This window comes from Panthera tigris, chromosome C1, assembly GCF_018350195.1.
Source record: "Panthera tigris isolate Pti1 chromosome C1, P.tigris_Pti1_mat1.1, whole genome shotgun sequence".
NCBI classification, from domain to species: domain Eukaryota; kingdom Metazoa; phylum Chordata; class Mammalia; order Carnivora; family Felidae; genus Panthera; species Panthera tigris.
This window is the reverse complement of record NC_056667.1, coordinates 44,113,911-44,134,115: the sequence shown is the minus strand read 5'-3', so window position 1 is coordinate 44,134,115 and position 20,205 is coordinate 44,113,911. Positions and strand designations below refer to the sequence as shown.

General features: G+C 56.6%; 1 protein-coding gene across 1 annotated transcript in view; it reads left to right on the top strand.

Moving 5' to 3' along the window:
* The window catches only part of USP24 (ubiquitin specific peptidase 24), a 140,351-nt gene extending 136,088 nt beyond the window's left edge, over positions 1-4,263 (top strand). The window contains exon 68 of the mRNA XM_042997312.1: positions 1,521-4,263. Within this exon, the coding sequence (XP_042853246.1) occupies positions 1,521-1,583 (63 nt within the window). The 3' untranslated portion in view covers positions 1,584-4,263. The remainder of the gene's footprint in view (positions 1-1,520) is intronic.
* The last annotated feature ends 15,942 nt before the right edge of the window (positions 4,264-20,205 follow it).

Below are 20,205 nucleotides of genomic sequence, written 5' to 3'. Positions count from 1 at the left end.
CAGCACGGTGATGTGGTGTGACCCAGCAGTTGCCCTCGTCACCTACTCTGTTTGCAGAGAAGATCAAAGCTGTGGGACGAGAGGTCTCGCGGCTGCCAGGCTCACAGGCCCCAGGAGCATGTGTCCCCACACGCGTGTACCCGCACCCTCGCCCACCTGGAACCTCTCCCTCTCCGCACGTCCCTTCCAGCAGTGTTTTGACACACCCTGTTCTCTCCTGTTCTTTAAAAACGACTCTCTCCCCTCTCTTCCTCTTCCCTCTTTCCCCGTTTGCTCAGTCAGACTTCTCCAAGAATTGTCAGAACTTACAGTTCTTCTCTCTGGCTCCTCCTGGGACCTCTTCCAGGCTGACCCCCTGCCTAGTGGCTGGCTCACCACTAGGCAGGGGTGACAGGTGGCCTCCACTTGTCAGGCCTGGTCGTAGTGGAGCACACAGCAGCATGGGACCTTGCCGGCCGCTCCTCGCCTCTGGACACAGTCCCCCCTGGGGCCTCCACGGTGCCTCACCCTCCTGGCTTTCCTCCAACCCCTCCACCTGTTGTCTCTCCGTCTCCATGGCTGTGATTCTCCTGGGTGCCAGCTGGGGCCATCCAGCTCCTTCCCTCAAAGACCTCTCACAGCCAACATGCCTGATGCCTCCGCCCACCCCAGCGAGGGCTGGCCTTCCTTGGTGTCCTTATTAGAAACAGCGCCCTGTGTAGCAGGTGTCTTTCTGGACATTCCTTCGCATGCTGCAGTCCGTTCACCGATTCTGCCAGGTTGCCCTCTTAAACATCTCCCGTGCGTCTCTTGCATCCTCATAAGGACCAGAGTGTCCTTGGTCTCTGAGGATGCCCCTGCATCACTCTTCCTTCCCTCAATGGGTCTCCATTGCTGTTAGGATAAAAGCCAGAATCCTAAGCACAGGCCTGCTAGGTTTGGCCCCTGCCTACCTCTCTCCCCTCATGTTCTGAGTTCTGGATGCTGATGGCCTTCTCAGAGTTGATCAGATACCCTCTTTCCTTTTGCGTGGGGCTTCCCCCACTCACCCCTAACTCCCATCGGCTTATGTGTCACTTTGCAGAGACTGCTTGCCCGTTCCTCACCCAACCCCCACCCACGTCAGCCCCAACACACGACAGACATTCAGAACTTTGTTCGCATATCGGCTGAAGGCCGCACGGCTGGTGACAGAAACAGAATTCAGGGGTGAGCCAGAAGCTTCCTGGTCTTCGGCAGGCAGTGCGACACACTGCTGGGGACGCAGCGGTTTGCACGGCTTTCCCGAGCGCGGCCTGCATTGTTGTACAGGAACATGGTGACCCGAGGGCTCAGTGACCACACGAGAGCATAGAAATGAGAGTTTTGCACAACCAGGAACTGTCAAACACAGGGTGTTACAGTTAGGTTTTTATTTCCCTTTGATCAAACGTGGAGCTGTTGAATGCGGACATTACCGAACACAAATAAGTCCCTCGGTGTTGAGAAGCTTTTCTCTAACTTGACCGTGCATGAACTTAACCTCCTTCTCTTTTTCAAAGGGTTCAGAGTCACCCATGATGATTGGCGAGTTGAGAAGCGACCTGGATGATGTCGACCCCTAGAGGAACAGCATGCCCAGCGTGCGGTGAGGAGTCACAGCTCCAGTACTGGGTGTTCAGCACCCTCTCAAAATCCAGTTCTCACCCTTGAGCCCTTTAGAAGAGCCCGAAGCTCGGACTAGGAGAGCCTGCCGTGATCCCAGAGGAGCGTGTGTTTTTAAAGAAGGCACTCTTGGCCCCTGGAGAAGGTTCAGGAGCTGTTTGGCAGTGGGAGGAGGCCTTCCTCCGGATCACCTGTCCCGGGGCACAGTCCAAATGTGGATTCACAGTTCTGTGGAAATTCTAGGAAATAAAGCCGCTGGCAGACTTTTTCGTTTCACAAACATACAAGAGTGAATGAGGGTAAAGCCGTTGCTTTCTCTTTGATGCTACAACGGAAGTTCCTTTGGATTTTATATTTAAAAAAAAAAAAAAAAGCTGCCTTTAGATAGGCGGGGGCAAATTTTTAATCTTGCAGTAACATTGAATAGGAATATCCAATTTAAAATGATGTAAAGATAGGTAATAAAATTCCTTTCCACTGTAAAATAGTAGTTGAAGAACTCCGTTTACACAGACCTTTGTATTTAATATGTCTCCCTGTTTGTATAGAATCTCAGACGGGTCAGGATCAGAGCCCTAGGCATGAAGTTGGACCGTGATGAAATGTTACCAGGATCAAAAATTGGGAAATTTATTATGCTCTTTAAGGTATTTTTCTGATATGATTCAGGTTGAAAAGAGCAATTAAAAAAACAAAAGTGTTCTTCAGAAGTACAGGGTTCATTCTTTGATATCAATCACTAAGGAAGTTGTGGCATTTTTCCCCAAATTTTGAAAACAGCAAAATAAAAAGCACTTTAAATTATAACCTTACGGAGTTTGACTTCATAAAATCACCTTTCTAATGCTTGGAGACATATTGAATAAACTGTAGTCTTAAATCATGTGATCTGCAATCATTTGCTTTTGCTTAAAACATAATTATCGAGACCCTTTGGCGCTGGTTGTGTATGAAGTTAAATATTTGAGTTGAGAAACACTGCTCTGTGAGTTGTAGTAATTTGAACGGGGAGAAGGAATTGGAGACCTTGTTTCTCTGCAACATGACTAGCGAACAGTGAAAAGATTGGGACAAGATTTACTTTCCCAGAAATAAGCAGGAAGTAATTGAACAACTGGCCACTTCGTCGGTATTTCCCAATTCTAGCACCATTCACTCCTTTCAGATTTGGATCCCAGAGGGGAGAAGGGATATGCCACCGTACTTCATATATTTTGTGCATTTTGTATTTTGAGTCACATTTTACCTTTAGTTATGTGCTCTGCCTTGTTTTCAACTCACCGCGCACAGAACTAGGGAAGCTTAGGAAGTGCCAGGTTGCCCCTGTCGGTTAGATTTGCCAAGTCAAAGAGGCGTGGCCAGCCCCAAAGTGCCTTTTTGGTGGCTTTCCAGTTGTGTGGACACGTGACAGGACAGACCTTCACTGCTGTGCACCTCGGCACCCGGCCCCGTCACTACTGAGCGCTGAGGTGACTGTGCAGCCGGCCGCAGCCGGTACCCGTGTCTACAGCCCGCCGCAGGCCAGTGGCGGCCATTGTCAAGGACGCTGTGCAGAGGGAGGCCGCCTTTAAGAACAGAACTGCGCCCTCGGAGAATTGGTCAGAAGCAGTTGGCAAATTGTCTATGGTTCTGCCGTCCTTGGGAATTCAGATGTGAGGTTTTAAAATCAATTCTGAGAACACGGATACTCCCCTGTCCTACTGTTTTCCCTACCCCACCCTCAACCTTCTCTCCGCCCCCATCCTCACACAACGATTGCGTAGGACATGACCTTGAAATGCCGGTGATGATCTGTGTTGGGATATCATCGCTGGCAACTGCACTCTCAGGAGCCCAAATTCAGGAGTGAAATTGCCACTTCTAGTCCCTTATTTCCTATGGAAACAACACCCCCCGCCACCCCCAGGACCTGCTGTCCTCACCGTAAGGCTTCATCAGGATCGCCCGTCACTGTTGTGTGTCATACGCGCTGGTTAAGTTTGTGTCATCGCTGCAGTGGACATCACTTCCTCTTTGCCGGGAACCACTTGATTTCCAACGGCTGCAGTCTGCAAACCTGCTGATGACTTTTTTTTTAATGTACAACAAAGTGACAATTACGACAGGCTTACCTTGGAAGAGTTGTCATTTTTACTGCCAATTTTTTGGACGAAGGTGTTTTTATAAATCTTTCAAAATGGTCTGCACATCGAATAGGAATTGCACAACTAACTCAATGCTGTGTGTTCTCAAGAAGCTCCCTTCGTGAGGCCCTCCGCAGGGTGCCCGCTCTGCCCCGTAGAGGCGTCTGGGAAGGAAAACCAACGAGCAGCCCAGCAGGTATCTTGCCCATGACTTCTCCTGGAGCGCTCACACGGTCACTGGCACTAGAAGCAATTGTAGGACCTAGGGCATCGTGTCCTCGGACTCACCCTGTCTTGCCCCACCCTCCCTGCTAACATTGAGGCGTGTGCAGTTACCTTCTGAGCTTGGAACAAGCAGACTGGAATTTTCCTCTGCTACCTCTTGTGTACAAAATCTTGTTTATAAAATTTCAAAAGGAAGTAGGTAAACTAGGGAAGAATCGTAATCCTAAATTTGGATCATGAGTGGCAGAGTTCTTAGCTTCTAAGGGTATAAAATAAATTTTTCAAAAATGTAGAGTTGGAGTCTCGCCGGCCTTTTTCTGCACGGTGCGGGGAGGGGTGCCCTGGGCCTGTGGCCTGGGGTTGCTTTTGGAACTTTGCACTGATGACGTGAATAAGGCCCCCCCTTTAACGATGAGAGGTGACGGGTCTTCTGAGCCTTGTGTGGTTCTCTCCTCTGGATAGCCTGATCATTTTAGGGTTCATGTGCCAAACTCAGGCTGATGGCCTACGGACGTCTCCCTGTAGCTTTTAGGCCTGCCAAGCGGTCCCAGCATAAATCACGTCCCTGGTCCAGGTGGGCTTCTCGCTAGACCCCAGAGGTCTCCGTCTCACTCCTGATGTCCTGTGCGTGTGCACATGGCCCCCCTCCCCTGGGATGTTTGCTGCTCCACACTTGGCTCTTCTGTGGGCGCACACCCACTCCCCACACGCAGTGTCAGCCTACGCAAGACCCAAGGCTCTCCCTTCCCTCGGTCCTGGAGGGACCACAGCGTGGAGATCTACCGAACCCACCCCTGGCCCCGCGCCCCCTTGGGTGAGGGAGGGAAGGTCCATCTCTGCATAGCAGGGCGAGGTGCCTGTGGGCAGAGACCATTCCTCCCCGGCACGCAGGCTGTTCGCATCCGGCAGTAGTTAAACACCTTCCGTGATGCGCAATGGTCAGAAAATGCGGTCTGGGAGGATTTTTGTTTTGCAGGCAGATTCCCCTATCATCTATGATATGGGCTGCTTAGAGGTAGGCCTCGCTTAAGACCGCTGCCCTCCCCAACCTCACAGAGGCTGGGAATCAGGAATGCCACAGGGGCACCAGTTCCCAAAGAGGGGGCGCCCAGCCGCCTAGGGGACTCAGGGAAGGCAGATTTTATCCTACGACAGGCATATGTGCTCATGACTAACTCAGCCATTCCACGAACTCATCAAGTGCCTCGTATAAACAGGGCATCATCCTGGACAGTCAAACTCAGACAATGGTCCTGACCAAGCTGTTTTTATTTTACAAGTCACCATATAATAAAAAGGCCATAAAACCCAGAATAAATTTCTTCGAGTTATAAAAGCGAAACGGAGGTCTAGAAAAGCTTGCTGTAGAAAGACAGTAGAGACAGCTGTTTACAAACAGACCAAATAGAGGAATCTTGCTTGTTTGGGTGGGGGTGGGGGAGTTGAGGGGAGCTGCCTTTCCCCACCACCCCTCAGAAGCCCCTCTCCCCCCACCCCCGGTCACAGTGAACCTGCCAGCGCCATTCACCCAGCGCTCTGTCCCGCCTCAGGTCTGAGTGCCCCTTGGGATTCTCACAAGGTTACTACAAAGATGGGGTGCCCAACCTGTGCAGTAAAAAAAGGCTTGGCTTTACAGCCAGATCTGGTTTACGTCCGGGCCCTACCTCACTTCCTGGCCGCCCACTCCCCCTCTGGTTCCCAGTTTCTTCTTCCCCAAAGTGTGGGTGGCCGTGTGTCCCACACAGGGTATGAGCAAGGGCTGGGTGAGATGGGGAGCGGGCCCCGCGGCCTCCTGTGCAAACTGCAAAGTCCGCGCTGGGGGATGCCTCCGCAGGCCATGCTGGGCGCACGGCCACCGCCACACCCGCGCGGGAAGAGGGCTGCTGGGAGAAACAGGCCCCGGGCGCCCATCAAACACCTGGGACGGTCTCCTGCCTCTGGCTGGGTCTCTGGCACCGTTGCCGGTGGCTCAGGGGCGGGCACGTAGACCTAAGAATATCACCAACAGAAGCGTCTCCCCGGGGAGCCCTAGTGTCGGGACTGGGGGAGCCCGCAGGCCACCCAACTGATGAAGATCCCTCTCCCGAAGGAGCGAGGACCTGAAACAAGGTATCCCGGCGGCCGACCCATGGTTCGTTCTGGCCTCAAATGTCCTCATCTATCCCATGGGCAGAATAGACCCTGCCTTTGTCCCAGGGCTGTTCTGAAACCCTGGGAGAATGTGGGTGGAGAAGCACGTCGGACCTTAGGAAACAGGGGCCAGACCTGGGGAAGCACCGCCCTGTCAGCGCCTATCCAGCCTGCACCCCCATAGGTGTGGGAAACTGATGGGTTAATCAGGGAGCCCACGGGCCTCTCCAAAGCGGGCAGGTGAGGAGCCATCTCCCTGTTTCACACTCACTGCCCCTTCCAGCCCTCAAGTGCCCCCTGCCCACCCGTGGGAGGATGATCACCTCCTTCACGGAGCCCTCGGGGTCGTTCTGCCCACCTGTCTTGGCGCCCGGGAGCGGCGGGCGGGAAGCTGAGCGCAACTTGACCCGCATAAATAGCGGAAGGGCCGGCACCTGCACCCTGCTCACCCGGCCTTCCACTTAGCACAGGGCGATCGAGGCTGAGCGGTCACGTTCTCCCGGGCAGGGAGCCCACGTCCCCCTGAGTGCCAGCGCCACAGCTCCAGGAAGCTAGAAGTGTCCCCTGCCCCTTGGGGCCCAGGCTGGGTGGAGGGGGGGGGGGGGAAGAAGGGAGAAGGAGGAACCATCTCAAAGCTCAGCCAGGGCCTGGGACCACGGCTCCAGGCCTGGGCGGGGAGGCACTGGGACCCCTGGGACGCCTGCCCCCGCCCTGCAAAGACCAGCTTCGGCCAGTGGCCTCCTCACCGGCCCCGCCTCCTGCACCAACTCTTGGCTCCTCACCACACGGGTGTTGTCCCCTTCATAGGTCCCAGGTTGTGGGAGGCCCAGGGTGGGGGAGGACGCCACAGCCAGTCAGCATCCAGCCCGCCTCGCAGGCCACGGTGACCTGCCAGGGCCCAGGGACAAAAGCAAACGCGTGTCCAGCAGCAGCACACGAGGAACCAGGCCTGCAGAGCCCGGGTCCATCACGCCAATAGCAAGCTTGCGTCCCCAGCCCTACGCCTCCTCCGGCCTTCCCTCTCCCAGTCAGCAGTAACGCCATCCGCCCAGGAGTCCCCGCAGCCCTCCCCGCACATCCAGCCCATCCGGTCTGCGGGCTCCTCCCTCAGGCTCCAGTGTGCTCCACACCCCAACCCTGCACAGAGGCCCCACTCCTCCGTCTGGACAGTCACAGAGGGTGTCCGCTTGTCTACAGCTGGTCCCCCTGCTCCTGCCCTGTCGCCTGAAGTCTTCCCCGTGGCCAGAATGAACCTGTGCCAACCCGGGTCAGACACCCCATTTCCCTAAGCACACCCACACCCCGGGCTCAGAACCCTGAGGGGCTCCCAGCTCATTCAGGCAAAATCCAAAGTCCTTACTGTGGCCCTCAGGCCCCATCTGACCTTGTCCTGTCCTCTCTCTGGTCCCCCTGACTCACTGGGTTCCCATCCCACGGGCCTCCTGTCTGCTCCTGTTGCCCCCAGGCAGGCTCCCCGTGTGAGAGTCTTCACCCTGGCTGTTCCCACTGCTGGAATGCTGTTCCCTACAATGTCCTCCACCTTCTGAGTGAGGCCTCTCCTAAACCACACCCCCACCCGACATTCCCTCCCCTGCTTGCTTCTCCTCCATAGCACCTTTTAAGTGCCCTGTATTACGTTTTTGTTTACCGCCCTTCTCTCCCACGGAAATGGACACCCCAGGAAAAAAAGGGCTAGTTGGGTCTGCATCCCCAGCGCCTGGACAGTGCTGGGAACGCTGCAGTCCTTGCTCAATACAGGCTGAGCAATGGACCTGAGACAGTCCCTGCCCTCCAGAAATGCGTCATCCAGACCTCACACTCAGAGTCTTGTGCTTTTACCAGCCTCTTCGAAGTGCATTTTAAGAGCAGGCTCCCCAGGGCTTCTCATTAAGAAGCTCCCGGTGGTTTTTTAAAGGGAAGAGAGGAGACAGCTGTTGATTGCTGTCTGAAGGCCTGTGCGGGCAGGCCTCAGGCCCCAGGCTGTGTGCGCGCCTGCTCGCTCGCGCTCGCTCTCTCTCTCTCTCTCTCTCTCTCCTTGCTTGCCTTGCTGGCCACTCCTCTGCCTTCAGCACGCATTCAGCTCATATGTCCCCTCCTCCGGGTCACAGCAGAGTCCTCTCTGTCCCCAGAATCCAGTGGGGCTCCTGGCCCTGAGTAGCGTCCCAGCAGACTTGTTAAATGGATTAATCAAGGAACGCAGGAGTACTGCATTTCGTTAGGCAGCACTTACGCATATTCTCTGCAGGGGGAGCCACGTGCCCAGATTGCAAGGCTCCCTAATCGGGACAAAAGCACAAACTGGCCCAGCTACACATGCACGCACACACACACACACACACACACACACACACACACGCACGCGCGCGCGCAGTTCACAGTGGGCGGGGGGGGGGGGGGGGGAGGGGGGGCACAGGTGCCCGTAGCACCTGGGTCAGTGCAGAGCCTTAGCTGGAGGTTCTCTGTCACCTCTATTTTCTCACTGAAATAGGAAGCAGGGAGCCAGCTGGAAGGCAGGATGGGGGAGAAGGTTTGGAGGTTTGAGGGGAAAGAAGGTCCGAGGCCGTCCTCCCAGGGCAAGGCACATCTCGCAGGGCTTAGGGGCGTGGGCTCCGGGGCAGGGCCATTCAATCTCCTCCGTGCTTCTGTGAAATGAAACAGAGAATGAAATAAGAGGGGACGGGTGAAGGGCTAGAATGCGTGGGTTTCGGGGGCAACCTCAAGGGCCCCCTGGAGGTCCGAGGCTGATATTCAGGGAGGCCACAAAGCGTGCACGTGTCCTTGCGGTGTTCGGCCGCGGGGGTGCGGGGGGCAGAGCTGGCGGACAGCTAGGCGGAAGCAGAGCTGGGTTTTCGCCCACTGAGTACGGTACCTAGCGGGGCAAGGGCGCGGAGGGGGTGCGCTGGGGGTGGATGGAAGGCTGGCCCGGGAAGTTCCGGCTGGGTAGCAGGGAGACAGGTGAGGAGGCAAGAGGGAGCCAGGCGTGAAGAGTTGGTTGGAGGCATCAGAGGGTGGTAGGTGCGGTGGGCGTGGGGGAAAGCGGGAGCTGGGAGTGAGCAAGAAAAAGAGAAAGTGGTGACCGGGAAAGGGGGGTGTCCGACACCTAAGCTCTGGAGGAGACACAGCCACAGGGAGCGACAAGGTTCTTGACCTTGCACGACAGAGGGAGCGGGGCTGAGGGAGGGTGGTGGCAAGGTCTTTCAGGGGAGGAAATGGGATTCCAGAGCCCCGAGAGGGCTATCTGTGTGCGCCCTGGAGCCACCCAGCAGGAGAAGGTGACCGTGAGCTAGGCCTTCTGTACATAGGGATGCCACCTGACGACAGGAGCTTCCATGTTGGCATTTATGAAGAACAGGACAGCGCTCTGGACGAGGCAGTGAGGAGCAAGGAGGACCCTTCCCCACCTCGGGCCCCAGGCTGTGGGAGAGGAGAAGGAGGCAGCAGTGACCTTGGCGGGGGGGGGGGGGGGGGGGGGGGGGGGGGGGGGGAAGGGGCCCCCAGGCAGAGCAAGAAGGGGAAGGAATGTTCCAAGAGGCATTTGAGGGCGAGAGGGCTGCTGGCAAAGGACCAGAATTTTGAGGGCAGGCACAGTGGCAGGTTTCAGGAAGGGAGGAAGGAAGGAACTAGGAGGAAGGGAAGGGATGGGCCCAGGGAAGAAGGCCCCTCAGGAGCGGTGGCGGTGCCCAGCTCGACCAGCAGAGGGCGCCCAGGGCACAGCGTGAGAAGCCAGCGCCTTATCGCCCAGGCCAGGCAGAGCCCTACCGGTGCTGGTGGCCTGCTTCAGCTCCTGAGACCAAACCCTGGCTTGCCTTTGGCGAGCCCACAGGGAAGCAGTTAGGAGCACCGGCCTTATTGATGAGAGGCGGGAGGAGACGGTCACACAGGAAGAGATAGGTTAGGTGCTGTTGATAGGATCCAGTTGATAGGCACTGGATCCAGGCAGGCTTCCTGGAGGAGGCAAATCAGGACTTGTGGTCTGGCTATAAAGAAGCGACAGGCAGCAGTGCAGGGCCCGGCTGGAGACATTGGGACTGGAGGCTGGTTTTTAATGTCTCCTGAGGTCCCCGTCCCGGGTGGGGGGGTCCTGGGAGGTTCTGAACAAAAGAAATTCATGGTCCGAGTGCCAGCCTCAGTAATGCTTTAACCTGTTCCCAAAGCCCCTGCTCAGGAGCGACACCAGACCCATCATGCCCTACGAGCCTCCACCCCCCCACCCCCCCCCAGGGGTGTCCCTCCATGCCAGCTCATGGAGACAATGGAGGCCAGTGACATGTATTCATACACCGCTTCTCCACACCAGTTCTCTCCCTGCAGGCTTAAAGGGAGGAGATGTCCAGCCGGTTGAGGGGCCCCATCCTTTCCCCCTGCCTCCTCCAGGAACCATCCTCCGACATCTCTCTGTCTCCACCTTGTGCACACCAAGGCTTACGGTCCCCTTCTCCTGTCAGCCTCTGAGCACACGCAGATCTCTTCCACAGTAAGAATAAATAAAAACAAACAAAACAGACCCAAAGCCCTGCCCCCCCGCCCCCGTCACCACACGTGTTCCAGGCACTGTTCTAGACCGTGGGGTTACATCAGTGCCCCAGACAGATAAACTCCTGCCCTCGTACAGCCCTCACTCCTGCGGAACATAATACACAAAGATGTCAGTATGCGCCGTGGTAGAAGAGCTCGGGAGAAAGATGGAAAGGGGAGGGGTGGGAGAGCCGCACTTAGAGATAGGGTGGTCCAAGAGGGTCCGGCCCCTGCCACTGTTCCCAGGGCTCACGCCACACCTTCTGCCCCACCCTCACCCCTGCACACTGAGCTGGGCTCAGTCCCCCAGTCCTGCTGTGCCCCTCCTCAAGAGTGCCCCAGGGACCATGTGTGTCCGAACTCTGGGGTGGGGACAGGGAACCGGTCTGTGGAAAGTGCAGACTCCCCTGACCGACCCGCAGTCTCTAGGGCAGGGCCGGGGAAACTGCATTTCACAAGCTCCCCCAGGAGATTCTGAGGCAGCCCAAAAAGTGTGGGTTTGCTCCCTGGACATGTGGCAGTGCTCGAAGTGGCCCAGGCTGCCCCACTCCACCCCGCAGCCGCAGGCGGGTCCACTCTTCCCTTCTGGAGTGCCCGTACATCTTTCTAGACGGCCTCAGGGCCGCCTCCTCCAGGCAGTACTCTCAGAAACAGGCCTGGGAGGCCAATGAGACAGGACCCCAGGCTGGGCTCCAGGACAGGGTGCTAGTCCCAACTCTGCCAACTGAACCCACGGTGCGACCCAGAGCGAGTCACTGCCCCTCTCCGAGCCTCAGTGTGCTCATCCATAAAATGGTGACGGTAACTCTGACCTCTCCAAGGAGATGTGAGTCCAGATGAGGTGACAGTTCTGCCAATGTTTTATGGTCTCATGGCACAAGGGGAGGGGTCCATCACAGTGGACACGCGTGGAGGAGGCGGGGAACGGTTGGAGGGCAGTCGCATCCCTCCATACAAACAGCCCCTGTATCACCAGTTTGCATCCAGAAGACCCCAAGTGCTTGCACCCAATTTTCATCAACTGCCCCGGGGTCTGGGGTGCAAGGAGAGAATCGGCCAGCAGACCCAAAGCCCCAGGCAAGTGGGGGTGGGGACCGGGAGGAATGTGCCATCGCAGCTCCCAGCCACTGACCCCGTCACCCCCAGGCCAAAATATTTCCATCACCTCCAGGTCAGGGTGTTAATGATGCAGGGAAGGCAGCCATCTGAGCCTGCATGGCCAGAAGCCCTGAAATCCACAGGGCAGTTAACCACCTTGCCCCTCGCCCTCAGGCCTTGCATCGCAGGGGTGCGGAAACTGAGGCTGGGGAAGATCCCGCAGGGAATAAGGGGTAGGGTCTGGACACCCCACCTCAGCCAGGGAAGATAAAGGTGTTCCCCGGGGAAGAGGTGGGGTGGCACTGACTGGCGTCCTGTTACTTTGATCGGAAAAACCGAGGCTCAGGCAGACGGTTTGAACATCACACTGCAGAAGACGAAGGAAGCAGAGAGAAGGAAGAGGCAGGAAAGGAAGCGAGAGAAGAAAACTGGAGTCACTGGGGACATCAAACTGTTCCAGACCGATTTACTTTTTCCAAAGGAAAAAGATGGAGAGGGTCATAGCTGATAATCCAGATTCCTCGGAGGAGTGAACACAGGCCTAAACCATCTGATGGTCCAGTCTGCCCCCGCCACCATCATCACCATCCCAGAAAGAAAAAAACCCTGCTGTCCCTAAGTGATCCCTGCCCCTGGTAAATCTCTGCCCCCTGCTTCTCCTTCAGGGCTGTTTTCTTTGATTCATCTCGGATGCCACTACCTGCCACCCTTGGGGCGAAGATCAAATTAGCTAACGTGTTCACGAATCAGCAAACAGCACCACGGGGCACACGGAAGAATGCTGGCTCTCGTCAGGACAGCCCGTGTCCCCGCGCAGCACAGCGGTGACCCTGGGGACATTTGCCAAGTACAGAATCAACACCGGTCTCTGCTGGCTTTTTCCTCTTCTTTTCCCTGCTTTTCCCCAGGGTCACTTTCACAGAGATAATCTGGGTTTGTCTGGGGAAAAGATAGCAATGCCACTAGGTCTAAACCTGTGTTTGCAGCCAATACAGGTGCTGCCTGTCAGCCCCACCTTGCAGACCCCACAGCTGCCCCGTCTTCCTGGGCCCTGAGGCCCAGCTCGCCCTTCCTACGTCACCCAGTCACCTGCCCGGCCCCGCTGAGAACCTGCTTGGCTGGCAGACCGGCCAGCGGAGAAGGGTGAGGAGGGACGTGTCCTGTGGGAGCCGAGAGACGTGCCTAGGCCAGGAACACGGGGACACGGGGTCTGGCTTCAAAGCCCAGAGGGAGAGGTGGGGCCTTTGGGGGTGCTGGAGGGACTGGCTGGGAGCGGGGGAGGACAGGAGGGCCACAGGGGGTGAGTCCCAGCCCCTTATAGCCACACCGGGGACCTTACTCGCTCCAGTTCTCACGAAACCTCAGGTTTGCATGTTTCCCTGGGACCATGGCATCTGCCCTGCCTCCCTCAAAAGGTTGGAATAACACCCTGTTTCAGATGGGACCTTTGTAGGTCAAGTTCAGGGCCCTCACTCTGTGCCGGAATCTGTTCTCCAGCATGCCCCCAGGCGGTCCATTGGCTTCCCTCAAATTCTCTGGTCAGATGGGGGTGAACGACTTCCTGGAAGCCCAATATTTTATTTTTTTTTAAATACAGCTAACATCACTGCTTATTTTCTGAGTGTAAAAATGCTATTTCTTGATCATTATTTACATGCTCCCTACACAAATTTCCTAAAGGAGAGTCCCATCACCCAGAGATGATCTCTTTTGAGTTTTTTCTATTCACAGCTACACACAGGTATATATGGGATCATATTCTTTTTTTTTTTTTAACGTTTATTTATTTTTGAGACAGAGAGAGACAGAGCATGAACAGGAGAGGGGCAGAGAGAGAGAGAGGGAGACACAGAATCCGAAACAGGCTCCAGGCTCTGAGCCGTCAGCACAAAGCCCGACGCGGGGCTCGAACTCACGGACCGCGAGATCGTGACCTGAGCCGAAGTCGGCCGCTTCACCGACTGAGCCACCCAGGCGCCCCTATATGGGATCATATTCTACATCTGTTGGGAATGAGTTCAAACTGCAGACACAGAGGCTGGAACAAATCAGGCTAAACTACCCCGCAGAGCTGGAACACCGGCGGTGGCTGACTTTGGTTCACCCCCTTATGGGCCCAAGCCAACGAATTTCTTTGCAGGTCTCATTAGCCGGGCTGGCAGTAGGGAATAGAATCGTCATGACTGGCTTCGGATCAATCAGAATTCATCGCCTGGGAGTGGGCATGGGATTCCTCCATACAAAACCAAGGAAGGAGGGAATTAACAGCGTTTGCTGCGTTCCGCTTTACAATTTCTCTTTTTATTCATTTTATACCAAGAACTTCTTTCCACACCCATAAACATAGACTCGGGGGCATGGGGGAGATGGGAGATTGGAAGAAAGAAAAAAAGAAAGGAGAGTGGTGGTCGCCAGGGGCTTGGAGGAGGGAACGTGGGGAGTTAGTGTCTCGTGGGTACAGGGTTTCAGTGGGGGTGATAAAAGCAGAGATGGGTGGGGCGCCTGGGTGGTCAGTCGGGTGAGCCTCCGACTTCGGCTCAGGTCATGCATGATCTCACGGTTCGTGGGTTCGAGCCCCGCGTCAGGCTCTCTGCTGTCAGCACAGAGCCCACTTCGGATCCTCTGTCTCTCTCTCTCTCTCTCTCTCTCTCTCAAAAATGGGTGTTGGGGATGGTTGCACGACGGTGTGGACACCTTAACATCAGTGACTGTTCACTCAGAAAGCGTGAAGATAGCAAGTTTTATGTTATGTGCCTTTTACCGCAGTAAAAAAAGAAAGACTCAGTCATTGATGTAACAGGCATTTATTGAGGGTCTGTTGTGTCGCAAGGACTGAGTTAGGCACTGAGGACGCAGTGGTGAACCTAATAGGCGTCGTCCTTGCCTTCGGGGAGCTGAGGGTCTAATGAGGAAAGCGGAAAGTCACCAAAAGGATCCCCAAGTAAATGTGGCGGGACAGCTTTCGGGTAGGCTGGCCAGGAGAGGAGTGTGGCCCTGTGAGAGCAGGGGAAGTCGGCCAGAAGAGTCGCCATGTTTATGCCGCCATGTTTCTATGTTGCATAGCCGTAGCTGATCAGCCAGTCTCCTGTTGCTGGACGTTGAGCAAGGCCACAGGTAACACCCTTCTGTCGGTCCATCTCGGCACCCCTGATTAGTTCCTCGGCATGAGCTCCCGCGTGTGGCCTTGCAGAGCGCGGGGTGGGCGGTGCTGAGACGCTCCCCGCCCGCCGCCATGTTGACCCCCCGCCAGAGCCTGTGTCCTCTCCTTTCCCACCAGCAGTGTAAGAAACAGCCCTGTCCCTCCACGCTCCGCTAACACCACCTGTCGTGACCCTCTTTACGAAATGGGCCCGATGTCCTGAGTAAAATACGGGTTCTTGGTGTTTTCGGTGTGCATTCCTTGGATCATTCCTGAAGCCGACCGTGTTTTTCCCTTTGTCTCTTTTACGGGGTGGCAGATCTTTCCGGTGGCTGCACTCTTTTTTCTTTCCCTGCCTGGTTGTTAGCTCTCTCTGTAAAGAACGGTAACCTCTGTCTGTCAGATGTGACTGCTCATTCTTTGGGCGGCTCTGAGTGTCCCAGGTCCTCCTTCTACGGACACCATAGCTTGTCCTGGTCAGTCCCATCGGCCGGGCCCTCTGCACCTGCTCCAGGGAAGCATCCGCAGTCCACCTGATCGGGCCCCACCTACCCGCCCATGTCCCCTGCAGCCTTTCTCATCCTATCCTAGGCTCCACGCACACCTACCCCTGGGCCAATTCCTGGAACGTGGTGGGGTGACTCGGGGCGCCCAGCCCTCGTTCCGGCCGGTCTCCCACTCCTTTCTTCCCTGGTGAACCCTTCAGGACTCAGCTCGGTTCGAGTGACCTCTCTGAGGAGCTCTTGCGAACTCCCCAGGCGGGACCAGACCCCCACCGTGCTTCTCATGGGAGCGTGGGCCCCCCAGACGGGCACGGGTCAGATGCCTCTCTCTATCCCCAGGGCCTGGGACACGGGGTGACATCAAGCAGGGGCTTGATGAGTGCCTGTAGCCAGAATAGATGGAGGAAGGAAGGAATAATGAAGTCTACCCCTACCCTTCCCTGCCCCCAGGCTGGCTGATCAGGCATCCGAGGCCTGCAGCTGCCCACCTACCCCCTCCTGCTTCAAGTCTGCTCCTGTCCGGGTTTAAACGTGGAGGATGTGCAGGTGGCCTGGGAAATTTTCACCCTGTGAAAAACCACCTGTGGGACCCGATATCTGACCTGGGCACTTTCTGGGTCTCTTGGGCCCTCACTGCCCTTCCCCCCCCCCCAAGCAGTCTCTGAACTAGGCTGCCTTGGCCAGGACTCTGGTGTCTCCCACAGAAGATCCCGCCTCTAACCGAGGGTTCCCCGTTCTGCACGGCGGGGCTTGTGGTCCACCTTGGGGAATCTAGGAGACTGGATCCCCCAAGCTTCAGTCCTGACCTGACATCCACCCAGGATTGCCATCACTCTCCGACTGCCAATTTGTAAGCAGGACAGAGCGGATCCACACTGTGCAGACGAGGACACGGAGGCCCAGAGTGGGAAGGAAGGACTTGCTGACGTTGTTCAAGCACCTGCTGTGCGCCAGACACGTGATATCCCTTAATTCTCCATGACGTCCTCCCCATTGCGTAAATGTGGACACTGAGGCTCAGAGAGGGACGGCGACTTGTCCAAAGTCACACAGCAAGGAACTGGCAGAGGCTGAGTGCAAGTCCAGGGTGTGGGATTTATTTTTTTTAATTTTTTTTTTAACGTTTATTTATTTTTGAGACAGAGAGAGAGCATGAACGGGGGAGGGTCAGAGAGAGAGGGAGACACAGAATCCGAAGCAGGCTCCAGGCTCTGAGCCGTCAGCACAGAGCCCGACACGGGGCTCGAACTCACGGACCGTGAGATCATGACCTGAGCCGAAGTCGGACGCTTAACCGACTGAGCCACCCAGGCACCCCCAGGGTGTGGGATTTAGAACAAACATGTCGTAGGTGGGGCTGACGGATCTGTCCCCAGGGCAGTTGTGAGGACCAGTTGGGATAAAAGGCACAGTGTTTAAGGACTGTTAATAAAAGTGAAATCTTGTCTGTGTCCACCTAGTCACATGGCGAACAGGGACAGAAGCCCAGGGGAGGCTGCAACCTGCCCAAGGTCAGGGCAAGCCCAAGCTCACTGCCCCCGGGACCACTTTTTTGTCCAGTTAAGGGCAGGGACTATCCCTCCAGGGCCTTTTCCTCCCCAGAGAGTGGAAACTTCCCAAGTCCCTCTGACCCAACTGGAGGGTGAAAAGAGCCGGAATTTCTGCCATGGTACATGGATCTGGAGCCTGGGGCTGAGGGCTGACATCCCCGGGCTCACCGAGGCCTCCAGACCTGAAGGGCACCCCACCCACCCCTGGACCATCATGAAGACCTCACCCGCCCTCCTCCCAGTTCATCAACCAGTGAGAGGGGCCGTCCCAGAGGCCCATGTTCTTAGAGGAGACTGAAAGTCGTCAAGGCCAAGGGAACAGAGCGCAGCGATGGGATTTCAGGTGTAACAAGCCAGCGAGGCAAATCATGGACTTTGGGAAGGTCAGAGCCAAATGGAACGAGAGCCCCGCTGCCCCCTTGCTCGTCAAACTTTTAAAAAGCTGCAGACCCTTCCTTTCAAACGGAATCCACATCATGTTCTCCTCGGCACCCCCACGTCCCCATAGTCGTTGGCAAGCCCCCCACAGAGGACCCCCAGGCAGTGAGCCCTGAGGAGGAAGAGCCTGGCAGCCAGGAGCCAGCCTGGCCCTCACAGCTAGGCCTCCAAGTCCTGTTGAACATGAACAATTTCACGGAACATCGGCATCAGGCGAAGGCCGCTCTGTGCCCATGACGGTCAAGGCAAATCAAGGCCACCGCGTAACTGTGGCTGAGCCCAGGCAAGCAGGAACACACAACACACAACACACAACACACAACAGTGAGCACACACCCGCCTCTCATGGCTGGTCCGTGAGCTCTGCCCGTCTGCCAACGACCCAACGACAGCATTAGCTTGGGCCTAGCCTTCCCTCCTTCTAGATCGGACGCATTAATCAGAGGGTTAGTCCTGCTTCCCGCCAGTACCCGGTGTAGGGCAGAGCCCCACTTCCCCAGACCCTCCCTCGAAACCCCTAACTCCTCAATAAGCTCTTTCTCACCCTCTCTGGGACATGGCTGCCTTGGGGTCTGTCGCCCTCACGGCCATAGTGAACCCAACTATTAACTATGCGTGAGCTCTGGGTGGGCTTCTCCCGCAGGGCACTGGCAGATGGATTCTATCAAACATCTAACTCTGCAAAAGTCAAAGGCAGGGGGCCATCTCACCTCCCTTTTGCACACGAGGAACGTGAGGGCCCCAGAGGCGACCAGACTTGCCCCAGTTTGCAGAGCGGGGTGAATACATAATTTATCCTTCAGCTGGGACAATTTTGACAGTGAAAGGGTCCACGAATAATAAGTGGGGACAGTGGGCATAGATCAGGACTGCCCAGCGCAGGCTATGCATACGGGATCCCCATCATGCTGCAAGACATGGTGGGGGGGGGACCCAGGACTGGCAAAGCCTGAGCCTCGCCATCTCTCTCTGCTGCCCCAACCCCCCACCCCCGCCCCACGTGCCACTCCCCGGGACAGGGTTAGGCTCTCTGCTGGCGGGCCTGGCAGCCAGAGGCTCTGGGTTCTCTGGGGAACGCCCCACAGTTGTGATTCAGGGGCACGGGCGGCTCCTGAGATTCTGGGCCACACAGCTGTCCCGCATGGTCACCGCACCGCGGGTGGTGTTCACTTTCCAGAGAGTGCCCATGGTGCCCGCCGGGCACGATGCCTTATTCATCCCGCCCAGAGAGGGGATGGGTGGTAGTTTCACATAAAAGAATTTGCAGGTGAAGGTGACCCCTTTAAACATCAAACACTTTATTTTAGCTGTTTGCCCAGACGCCCCTTCTGATGCAGGTCACCTGCTCCCCTGACGCTGCACCTTACTGTCCACTGTCTCAGGGCCACTGGCGGGAGCATGCGATGGCAGAGGGGAGGTGCCCCGCGGCGCCCTTCACCATAGAGGCTTTCCTACTGGGTGGGGGTGGTAATGACCCAGAATGAAGGGGGAGTGCGTCTCCAGGGGCGTGTACTTCTGACTCAGCACAGGGCGCATCCCCCTCCCTCAGCCGAGACCCCCAACTCTAACCCAGAGGCCCCGGGTGCAAGTTCTGAGTGGGAAGCATTGTCACTGGCCTTCTCTCGGACGCTGCCACTGTCCATGCTGGGGCACACAGGCGTTGGCAGAGATCAGACTCATACAAGCATTACACCGGGAGGCTGCGGGACAGTGATACCTTCGGGGGTTGCCTGAGCTAGTCGTCGCTGCATTCGATGGCCCCAGACGGTTGTGCAGCTGTCACTCTACTGCCCCCGGTGTGTCCACTGTCAACCCCTCGGCTCCCGCCTTGGCTTGCACTCTGCACTCTGTTCCTAACTTACAAGATGCCAAGCTCAGTAGATCATAAGCTCTTGGCGGGCAAGAACCTTCTAGGTTCGTGTCTCTCTCCCCCTAAAGAGTCCGGCGTAGTGTCTGGGACACCGTAGGTGCTCCGTAAACACCACCGGAATCAAGCTGAATCGAGCCAGGAGGCTTCGTTTCACCCACAGTCCTAAGCCAACGCAGATGTAGTCTGCAGGGAAGGGGGTTTCTGTGGGGGCTTTTCTGCCCGCCTTTGTGACTCCTGTGCATGCCATTTGGAGGTCTGAATGCCAGAGAATGAAGGGGTGGGGGGCTGAGAGTTCGGGGATGGTGATGGGGGCAACCACCTGCAAAAGGCTCTGCTCAGGCTTGTAAGCCTTCAGTGACCACTGGCCGGAGCGCAGGAGATACTGAGGTGAGGAGAGTTAACGTGCTAGCCTCGAGCAGCCAGCCCTGCTCCGGCGGTAAGTGTTCGAGGCCCGAGGGTGGCACAGAGGAGCCAGAAGTAACTCGTTCCAGGAGGCGGTAACACCAGGCGAAGCTTTCAGAGGAGGGACATCTGTGCCGGGGTCTGAAGGCTGAGCATGAAGTTGCCAAGACATGCAAGGAAACAAAGGGCACACTGGTGGAGGGGACAGCTTGGGACGCGGCAGTGGGAGGGGGGCGTGGAATTAGAGAGAGGAGGTCGTGGCGTGGGGCCGGCCAGGGGGACAGTCAGAGGTCAGCAGAGGCGACTCATGGAAGGTTTTGGATCTGGGGCCGAGGGGGCCACAGGAGGGACGTGGGCAGACGGCGTGGTTTGCTCCGAATGGGGCGTGGGGCAGGATGGGGGGGTGGGGGGCGGGGAGCGGGATCGGGAACCCTGAGAGGCCTTCACAGAGGATCAGGGTAGCACCAAGTTGGGTCCTGCTCAGAGGCCAGCTTTGGGGGGAGGCAGAAAAGGCTCTTGAGGGCCCCCGCGGCAGCGAATCTTCTCAGTGAATCACAGCGTACCTTCAAAGCTTCACCACAGGAAACTA